General features: G+C 37.5%; 3 protein-coding genes across 3 annotated transcripts in view; all 3 read left to right on the forward strand.

Annotated features, from left to right (window-relative positions):
• The first annotated feature begins 546 nt into the window (after window positions 1-546).
• On the forward strand, window positions 547-5570 carry LOC106960042 (ras-related protein Rab-15-like). The gene is made up of 7 exons (XM_015052958.1): window positions 547-786; window positions 3412-3472; window positions 3576-3636; window positions 3708-3785; window positions 3856-3945; window positions 4134-4199; window positions 4776-5570. The coding sequence occupies exons 1-7, from the start codon at window positions 663-665 to the stop codon at window positions 4926-4928; spliced, it is 633 nt and encodes a 210-aa protein (XP_014908444.1). The 5' UTR covers window positions 547-662; the 3' UTR covers window positions 4929-5570.
• A 171-nt stretch (window positions 5571-5741) lies between these two features.
• gpx2 (glutathione peroxidase 2) lies at window positions 5742-7573 on the forward strand. Its single transcript, XM_015052959.1, has 2 exons — window positions 5742-6642; window positions 6842-7573. The coding sequence occupies exons 1-2, from the start codon at window positions 6421-6423 to the stop codon at window positions 7193-7195; spliced, it is 576 nt and encodes a 191-aa protein (XP_014908445.1). The 5' UTR covers window positions 5742-6420; the 3' UTR covers window positions 7196-7573.
• Window positions 7574-9076: 1503 nt separating this feature from the next.
• Window positions 9077-10639, forward strand: part of LOC106960038 (signal-induced proliferation-associated 1-like protein 1) — a 42282-nt gene continuing 40719 nt past the window's right edge. Inside the window, exon 1 of the mRNA XM_015052953.1 lies at window positions 9077-9367. The gene's annotated coding sequence lies outside the window, so the exon portion shown is untranslated. The remainder of the gene's footprint in view (window positions 9368-10639) is intronic.

Raw genomic sequence — 10639 nt, forward strand, 5'->3', positions numbered from 1 at the left:
AATTAAAATTAAAAAAAAAAAAAAAAAATAATAATAATAATAATAATAATAATAATAATAATAATAATAATAATAATAATAAAAAAACAACTGACCAGAAACTAGTGGTATTGGTGACTAACTGTAGGTAAAGCAAGTTTGATTCATTTTACAGGAAATATGCCTTGTAGCTTTATACTTGTCTTATTCATAAATCAATGCACTGATCCATTTTTAAACTGTAGTAAATAATTTCATGGTTTTATGATGTACTAATCTCCACTATCACTGTGGATAATAATACACGAACTTCTGATTTGTTATCTTGCAGAGGTAACAAAAGGTTTACGTATGAATAAAGGTAAATAAAGGTAATTTTATTTATATAGCACATTTTCAGCAACAAGGCAATACAAAGTGCTTATAATTCAAATNAAAATCNATCAATNTTTGNTTAATACAAGTGAGTTCAAAATTTAAAATATTATAAATATCTTCAAATATTTTTAATCATAATTTTAAGATAACTTAAAGCAAAAGTGAGAAAACGAGATCGCCTCTTTGCTGACCTAATGACTGTTGTTCATTGGAAGCGACGTGTCCGACGCGCACTGAAGGCAGCACCAGATCCTGAAGTTTGTAGATGAAATAAGTCCAGCTGGGTCATGCTCTAGTTTTAAGTCATGGCGAAACAATACGACGTTTTGTTCAGATTGCTCCTTCTCGGAGACTCCGGTGTTGGGAAGACATGCATGCTGCGCAGGTTCACGGAAGGTGAATTTGATTCTTCGCATATTTCCACCATCGGTAAGTAGAGCAAAGCCATCAGACAAGTTCTCATTGACAAACTTAACGATTTTTCAGTCACAAGATTAACCGGATAAACACCACTGCATACTCGGTAGACGACAAATTTTGAGTTATTGTAATTATTTACCCCCATCTTTCCCACGTCTATGTTGAGTTTCTTTGTTGACGTAAGATTACAGACTGCTTAAGGTTCTGCTGGGAATAATGAAATTTTCTAAAACCGCTCTAACACTTAAACTGTGATAATAATAAAACACTTTTAGAGAAGTAAAGTCTAACAGAAATGTTCTCATTTTTCAGTTGATGGTTTCTCAGAATAGAGTGGATAATGCCATTGGGACTTCATGTCTCTACTGTGCTTTTATTTGTCTCTTTTTCATTCATTACTCACTTGCATTAAACATGTGGCTGGCTGGATAGGCTTTCATGTGATGCGACTAGAAATTAAGGATCTGCGGTTTGTAGTGTGGGCTGAGTTATACATGTTATGAGACGAAGATGGTGGGCTGAACTTCACACTGGATTAAACTCAGACATTTGAACATTTCACATGAAGTCTGGGTTTTAGATCTCTACAATACATTGCAAAAGTTTCCATACCCCTTTAACTTTTTAGGATTTGTAATGTTAGTTTCATTGGGGGTCTGTTTGGGGGGTTTTATGTGACAACCCAAAACAAAATAGTTTATTAAAGAAATGGTTCCTTTCCCCCCCAAAAGAAATGGGGGGGGGGGGAGGTGAATGAGAGTGGCATTTTTGCATCAGCTAGTGTGAGAAATACAGATTGGACAGTGGACTCCCTCCACATGCCAATTATCAAAAACTAGCAGGTAGTAAAATGAAATATCATGTGTCACAAGTAACTATGAAAGGATCCACCCTTTTCCCTGAAAAACAGATAAAAGGTGTTTGTTATGGTTGCAACTGGTGGGATACCGTGTTCCACTTTAATATTTATTTAATGTTCCAGATGTACTGCAGAGAAACCAGCAGCTGAACTTTCAGAAAGCCAGAATATTTATTTTGAAACCACTTAAGAAGATTATAAAAAACTCGACCCTGCCTACAGAAAACTGTAAAAATGAAGAGTGGCATAATTCAAACTTTTAAAAAAACCCACTTAATCATAAAAGCTAAATGAAATGCTGTTGTAATTCATATTATGTAAAGTTCAGCAAAGTGTTGCAGATGCTGATAACTGTGGGCAGAAGGATATCCTGTAGCAGTCTGTATTACAGCGTATCTGAAGTGGACATTCAGGTTGACAAAAAAGTGATTATCTCTTTTGGACCAAACTTTCAGCTGTGGCCGCGGTGTAAGAACAAAGTGAATGGAGGACTGGGTACTGCCTTTGTTTTAATACAAACCAGTTACACTGCAGGCTGTGGATTTCTCAGCTCTTCTCTTCATATTGTCACCTAGCAGAGACGGTATCACCTTTTAAGTCAATTTATCTTCTTTGTTAGCACATGCGTGTCTTGGAGCAACAGTCTTTTGTGACTTTACAAATTAGCTTATGTAAAGTCTCACAAAGGCCTTTTTGTTCTCTTGATTGTCAGAGGTGAGTCTTTACATGATCTTTTCTAACTCTCTTGTGCATAAACTTTAAAAGGTTAGAAACCCCAAAGGCTATTCTATTAAAAATAACTATTCTCTAAAAAAAAAAAAAAAAAAAAAAAAAACTCCTGATCTCTTCATTCAAACTCTGTTTGTTGCACATATTTCTAAAAAAGGTTTATTTGTTACACATTCAAAAAGTCTCCAGGTTCAGAGCAGTCAAAACTTCTCAGGATAGTAGCCTGCATACTAGACTAACCAAAACACTTTTAAACTGAATTTTCAAGCTGCCAACAAAGTTTAAAAGGTTTTATAGAAGGGGTGCTGTGGTGGCGCAGGGGCAAAGCACGACCCACGTATAGAGTCCCTGGTCCCTGTGTCGGTGGTCACAGGCTTGATTCCCGGCCTGGTGACATTTGCCGCATGTCTCCCCCTCTTTCCTGTCAAACTACTTTCAGATAAAGGTCACTAGAGCCAACAAAACCTTTTAAAAAAAAGGTTTTATAGAAGTGCATGTCAGTTGACTTTATATTGTGGCAGTTCACAACAATAACCATCCCAAGGTACTTTTTAAGTCACATAAATCCCACTTTATGTACAGAAATACTGAACACTAAAATTATTTCAGTTGAAAGGGTGAGAGTAGGTAGTAGTAGAAAGGATGTCTTAAATTTTTCAAGAAAACATATTTTTGTTTGTGTTACGTTTGTTTCATAAAACAAGGTTAAAATTTGTACTTGAATGTAATTAAAACACTTTTGTCCCGAAAGATAGAAAATAAAAATTCATATCAATTCAAATTTTAAAATACATTCTATTACATTCCTAGTTATAAAACAGTAAAATTCTGCTCATAATGTCAATTGGTAAAAATATTTAAGGTAGTCCAGCTGATTACATTGATCCACTGACTGCAGCAATCCCTGAATGAGCATATGGCAACATCAGATTATAGGCTGACTACATCAAATCATTAACTTTGCAGCAGTAACTCACAAGGAGCATGCATCAGTTTTGCATTTGTTTTTCAGTGACAAAATACTTTCTTCCTGTTTTCATTTTCAGGAGTTGATTTTAAAATGAAAACAATCAAGATTGGTGGACTCAAGGTCCGAATACAGATCTGGTACGTTGTGGATTTTTAGTGCATAATGTATCTGAACATACAGACGCTGATAGCTGTGTGCTGTGGAATAGCCTGTCGCTTTCGTGTGTTTTGTTTTATGCAGGGACACAGCAGGACAGGAACGCTATCAGACTATCACCAAGCAGTACTACAGGCGCGCCCAGGTACAACGAAGCAGAACATGTCTCGCATTTATCAAACATTCCTCCATTCGTTCTCTTCTGTCATTTTACAGGGTATCATATTTGTGTATGACATCACAAACCTGCCGTCTTTTCAGCACATAGCTAAGTGGGCCAGTGATGTAGATGAAGTAAGTGCTCTGGCTTAACTCTGTCACCCCCGCTGCTCTGTTCTGCATCATATTTTTGTATTTCGTATAGTTCGCCCCAGATGATGTCCAAACCATCTTGGTGGGAAACAAAGCTGATGAGGAGTTTGGCAGACAAGTAACAAAGGACCAAGGAAAAAAGGTTGAATTTTACTATCTGTTTTTCTACTTTTAAAAGGGTTGATTTGAATATGTAGAGGTGAAAGTATATTTGTCAATAATGTTTTTGTTAGTGTTTAACATGTTTTTGATCGAAAAACATGTTAAATATAAATAAAAAATATAAATAAATTACAGTCAATTTCTATTCTTGTGTATTTCCATCCACAGCTAGCAGAAACCTACGGGATGGAGTTCTTTGAGACCAGTGCTTCCACCAGCAGCAACATCAGTGAGGTACCACACGTTTTGTCCTATCACAATCTGAAATATCAATGCATTTACCTGACAGATCAATACAAAGTAGTGGATAAATGTGATTTTCAAGGAAAATATTATTTCAAAGATCTTCCCAAGAAAGATCTGAAATCGTTAATTTTTATTTGTCATTAAACTGCTGCACAAGAACCGCCTTTTGTTGCAATTAGAGCTTACATTGTTTTTTTTTGTTTGTTTTTTTTTAACATTGGCTTTCTTCTTGCCCTCATCCATTAAGACAAAATTCCCTGACTTATAAAGGCAGTGTGTTCCACTGAACTTTATTTAGGGGTACTAGAGTAAAGGAGTATAAAGCAAATTCAACACAAATTTCTTTTTTTTTCAGATTATTGTTCATAAAGTGTGAATCAAACCACAGCTGCTTTAAATCCTCCTCTACATTTATGCAATACTCTGTGCTCGTCTACACCCTAAGCTCCCACTCAACACATTAAAGTTCTTTAGTTTTAATGTGACAAAATGTGAAAAAAAGTTCAATATGGAAGAATACTTTTGCAATGAATTTTTAGACTTTTTCACCTTTTCTTCTTGCAGTCATTCATCCGTGTGACAGAACTGGTGCTTCAAGCTCAAATGAGGGACGTGGATAGCCTGTTGGGGTCTCTGGACAACTATTTGGATCGGGCCGCTCTGCAGGAAGAGAAGGGCAGCCAGGATAATGATGCTCAGAGGACTTGTGCCTGTTAAAAATGAAGCCTGTCACTAAACCTCAGCTTGCAGCTCTAGCATATTAGATTTTATTTAACCATTTCCTGACTCTTTAAAAACACGTAGACTTGTTACACAGGAAAGTGTTGGATTACTTTCACTTTTTCAAATTAAATGTCCACAGGTGCAGTAAACAGCAGCTGCCAACAGAGGGCTAGTTTGGCAGAATGATCAGGGAATCTTCCTGCCAGTTTAAATTGACCCGCTCATTATCTTTTCTCTCTTCAAATGCTGATCTCTGCATCATTAGTTTACTGAATTGAGTGGCTTTTGGGCTTATTTGTCCTTTTTTTTTTTATTAGTTGAGGACAACTCAGAGCAAAGTTTACATCCATATTTTTGCACCGTTGTGACAGACACAGAAACAAAGAGGTCAGAGATATGAATTATTAAGATCTGGAAACTAAAACCAAGTGGAGCTGTTTCATTTACTCTATGGGCTTTCTTCTTAAAGGAACCACTACTGTGCCATGCAGACAGATATTTATAAAAAAAAAAATGTTACTATAAGTACTTATTCTGAATACTTTTAGAAGAGCGAAACTATAATAAGGTGCTGCTAAACACAAGGTGTTTAATGTCTCTAAAGGAGACAAAGGTGTGTGATTTTAAGAAAAAAAATGTTGTTTGTGGCAAAACTTTAAATAATATATGTTAAGTTAAAATAAATATCCATGATAATGTTCATGTTTAAATAAAATAAAGTGCAGTCTGAACTTTGCTGAATTTTTTTTTTCCTATTAGAACTAAATGTTAGGTGTGCACGGAGTTCAGGCAGTAGCTTCATGTATATTTCATTAGATGCCGACAGACACAGGCGAATGTTTAAGTTTTGATGACTAAGAAAGCTGATACATGCCTGAAAGCCAAACAATACTGGTTAATACTGGTCTCCCGAAATTACCTACTGCTGCTGTGTTGTATAACGTGAAACCTCTGTGTATTCTAATAGGATTTTAGAAAATAGTGATAAATTATGAACTACAAGAATAAAAGTTGGTAAATATACAAAGCTGATGGAGAGATAACCCAAATGACTTCAGCCTTCGCTGCAAGTAAATCGGTTCTGCATAGTGTTGATTCACACTGGCTGAATCCAAATGCACATCAACCTTTTCAGGTATTTTTAATCGTACAATTATTTGAATACAATGTGTTCTTTTATTTCCACTTCTCAAATATGCACTACTTGTCTTTCATCAATTGGATTCAATCTCAATAGAATACATTGAACTTGTAGTTTTAAAGGCATTTTATGTGATGTACTCGTTTTTAGCTTTTACAGTCAGTTCCTTTCCTCTATCTAAAACATGTATGCAGTGTATGTCACCAGGAGATCAGCTTCCTGCAGGGCTACCTGAGACCTGTGAAAGGCAACTTGCTTCTCTGAGTGAGTCATGTGGTCAGGGGTTTGGATACAGTCGGATGCCGAGACCCAGTCTCCCTCCAGTGATACATCAAAGAAGCCAAGATGACCTTCATTGCTAAGACCTTCTATGACCTGAGGGCCACCTCGCTAGAAGGGGACTCAGTGGACTTCAATGTCTTCAGGGGACGAGTGGTCCTGATAGAGAATGTGGCCTCCCTCTGAGGCACCACCACCCGGGACTTCAGCGAGCTGAATCAGCTGCAGAGCAAGTACCCCCATCGGCTGGTGGTCCTGGGCTTCCCTTGTAACCAGTTTGGATACCAGGTAAGTAATTCGGAGGTGAATCTTTTTACTCATTTCCTGGAAGGAGAATTTAGACATCTTCCTACAGCTAGTAGAAAAAAAAAATGCCCAGCATATCATTGATATGATGTTTTTTTTTGTTTTTTTTTTATTTTGTACCTTTTTTATTTCCTTTTAATTTATGAAATTTCTAAATATCGATATTGCCTGTTCTGTGCAGGAAAACTGTACCAATGGTGAGATTCTGCATTCACTGCAGTACGTGCGACCAGGCGGTGGCTTCAAGCCCAACTTCACCTTGTTCAAGAAGTGCGATGTCAACGGAGCAAACACACATCCTGTCTTTGCCTATCTCAAATGCAAGCTCCCTTATCCCGAAGACGACCCAAGTTCCCTCATGCAGGATCCCAGATTTCTTGTTTGGAGTCCAGTCAGCAGGGCGGATGTCTCCTGGAACTTTGAGAAATTCCTCATCGGGCCGGAGGGAGAGCCCTTTAAGAGATACAGCAGGAATTTTCCAACTATTGACGTAGAGCCTGACATCCAAAGGCTGCTAAGATTAACAAAGACCTAAGAATAGCATCTACTTCCTAATGGCATTTCATTCATTACTGTCAAAGCTGACAAGATGACCTTCACACTTTTAAGCCTTAATAAATGAGGGCGATATTCTAAAACGTTGGCAGAATATCACCTGAAGTCAAATAAGTGCTTAAAATTAGTGGATGTTATTTTCATTTTTCAGTGATTTATTTATTTATTTATTTTCAAATAACAGTGTTTTATAGAATATGAAAACTTATTCTGTAAGTTTTGTTTCTTGTCTTACATAAGTGCTACCAGCAGATGGTGCTACCCAACTAATCATGCAAATAGAAACTCCAGTCATGCTTTTATGAATTGGCATTCCAAGCACAATCAAGGATGCACAGAAATAAAATCTTGAAAGTCACATTTGTGTGTTTTATTATTTCATTCATGTTTAATACAAATCCCAAATAGCATCTGCTCCTCAAGCAAAGCTCACTGTAAAGTAGTTAAAAATCCCAACAATAATGAATCTTGAAATGTGGCAGAAGGAATCTGCAATTGTCTTCAGCACCTTTTAAAATAACCAACAGGATATGCATCAGCATTACGCGGAGGCCTGTGGGCAGCCAATTACTTAAGCTACATTTCCAAGTAAAATTTGCTGATACAAGTAAACCACGCAGCTGCAGGAATGCATTACTGCCACATTGCTTCCTAAAGAAGATCCCTGAATCAGTCATTTAAGCATCGGCATTGCTCTGGTGTGATAAGCTCTCATCCAGCTTTGGTTTTCCACATGCGGAGGGCTTTGTTTGGAGGGTCCGCAGATTAACGCCGGATTTTCTGGACATCCGCTCACATTCACATCAGTTCATGATGTCAGAGCTACCCTCAGCACAGGCCAAGCAACATCCTGATGGGTTTTGCATTGAATGCACTGGTGTCAAACACTGAAGCTCGTAAGACTTCACAGCTTTTATTCCTGCTTGTCTTGGCTCCAACTTTACATTTCTGTGTGACCACTTGACAACAGTCACTTTCAGACACCAATTCATTGTTTTAGTAATTTCAATGGACAGAGCAGTTAGAATTTCCTCCATGCGAGGCAGAGAAGACAAAAGTCGTTATTTTTGGTCTCAAAAATGCAAGATTAGATAATCAGCAGGGCATTCAGACTTCACGAGGCTAAAGAGAAGATTCTTCAATAAACCTAGTTGCTCTAGGGGATTCAGATTGTTATCTCCCATATAAAGTCTATTTTAAAACAGTTTGCCATTCTCTTTAAGATATTGGCAAAATAAGGGCTTGCCTGTCAAATTAGCACCTGCAATAATACTGGGACTTCTGATATATTGTCCTTTGGACAGATGAACCAAAAATTTAATTATTTAGACACCAGAGCAGAAGGCATGTCTGGCCTTAACAAACAAACAAACAAACAAACAAACAAACAAACAAACAAACATGTGTAATGGTTAGGGAAAACAATTCCTCAGCAGGACTGGACCATCACACAATCCACCAACAACTGTGTTAGAGGCTGGTTGAGGAAAATATTGGACTACCTGAAGGAAAAAAAAATGCTAAAAACATCATGCTAATCACATGTCAGGAACCTCTTGGTGCATTTTTGTATTTATCTTTTGTTTAATGGTTAAAACAAACTTATTTTTGTTGTTTCCCTGCAATTAATTAAATCTTCTAAAATTTAAACATAACGAAATTTCTTAATTAAGGACTGAATATATTCCAGTGTTTTCCAATCACTGTGTTTTTCAAGACAGAGTGAGAACTCTCTCTTCTTACTTTCACGTTTCTTTCTTTGTTTTGTTTTTGTTTTGTTTGTCTACTCTCTACAGGTGAGCTCTGTTGCCACGGCAACTCTTTGCATTGTTCTCCCCCACCTTGCCTTCTCGCGAGACTCCCGGGGTAGAGAGGGAGGTGAGGGGAGGCAGAGCCTGAATGATCTCATCCCTTCAGCAGCTGCATAGCGCAACGAGGCAAAGCCGTAACTTTCTATCAAACTTCCAAGTTGCCTTTCGGAAGAACACGGAGGGACATTTTTTTTTGGACTGAGCCCGAAGCGAACACGTTTCTTGTAGAGGTGAGGAGGGAGCCACCGCGTAGTTTTTGTGAGGGACTAAAACAGCAGCACCTTACGAGTTCAGACAAAAGGAGGAAAACCGCGTTGTGTGACATCCAAAAAGGAGAAAAGGTGAGTCGGGAACGTGGTGCTGGTCATGTGCCAGCGCACTAACATCTGTCGGCTGTATGTGTTTATATAGAAAGCACATATCTTTATTTTTTCAGTGCGCAATCAGTGCCAGTGGTGTCTTTTTTAACTAATGGTGGTGAGACTCGACTATGTCACTGCTGTTGTCAAAATTGTCGAATCCCTTGCGAATGTCAAGGACGCTGTTTGTCACACACAGGTGGTATTTTGCATGCTATCCCATTAAACACAGCATGTAACATAAACAAATTAATGTGTCACCACCCGAGTTATTTTCTAGTGACTTACCCCAGAGGCACTAGGTGATTTCCTATCCTTTCCACATCTGTTTAACCCTGAACTGTGCCCCGACATGTCCATCTGCCTGAACACCAGGGTGACTGGAAGTCACCAAATGATCTGTTTAATAACAGATTTAACAAAGCCAGCCTAGATGAATGCAGTTCAGGTAGAGTGAAACGGTAGACAACATGAGGCGAGGCAAACTCTGGGTTTTAAATTGGTTTTGATAAAGCTTTTTAAATTTGAGTGCAAAGTAGTGGTTTTGAAAATGGGGCAGGTGGTTCTCTACTCAGAGCGGCATGGTCTGGGTGGGTGCCATTTGTAAAACAAAAAGTTATCAAGGCTGTAAAAAGTTATTTTTGCTTAACTGTGGTGGCCTACTGTTTTGCACATGTCTGCTTTATGACTGGGTAATAACACTTTTTGTCTGATGATTCCCAACTTCAGGGTAGATAATAAGCCAAAATGCTATTAAGCTTCTTTTTTTACATGTTCTTTTTAAGGCTCTGGGTTTCATTTGATCATTTGTACTTTAAAATCAGAAATACTTAAAGGCATAGCAGAGTGGTTTATAGAATTATTTTTGGAAAACACAAGACCAGAAGACATGTGATGCCCTGGTGACCTGTCCGGTGTACACAGTCTCTCATCCAGTGACTGCTGGAAATGGGCACCATATCCCCTTTTACCCTGCATGGACGAGTTGGTATAAACAATGAGTGGATGGAAGACTAGAAGACATTAATATATATTTATATTTTTTTATTTTTAATGCTTCCCTTAAGATACGTTATTAAATATTGTTATTTTTTCCCCTGTATTTAAATAAATAAAAAAATGAATAAACACCAAGAGCTTTATTTATAATAACTTTTTTTTTTTTTTTTTTTTTTTTTTTTTAAAAAACAAAAAAATTTTTTTTTAACTTGGTTTTAGCCAGGGGGAAAAAAGGGGAAGCCTTGGCTTTTAACT

Source organism: Poecilia latipinna, unplaced genomic scaffold (genome assembly GCF_001443285.1).
Source record: "Poecilia latipinna isolate Pla-1442-1.1 unplaced genomic scaffold, P_latipinna-1.0 Scaffold1148, whole genome shotgun sequence".
Classification (NCBI taxonomy): Eukaryota; Metazoa; Chordata; class Actinopteri; order Cyprinodontiformes; family Poeciliidae; genus Poecilia; species Poecilia latipinna.

Excerpts from the sequence above, each read along its gene's own strand:
- LOC106960042 (XM_015052958.1), top strand. The coding sequence starts at position 663 with ATGGCGAAACAATACGACGTTTTGTTCAGATTGCTCCTTCTCGGAGAC. Across the intron at positions 787-3,411 it reads TTCGCATATTTCCACCATCG|GAGTTGATTTTAAAATGAAA; the intron begins GTAAGTAGAGCA and ends TTTCATTTTCAG. Across the intron at positions 3,473-3,575 it reads AAGGTCCGAATACAGATCTG|GGACACAGCAGGACAGGAAC; the intron begins GTACGTTGTGGA and ends TGTTTTATGCAG.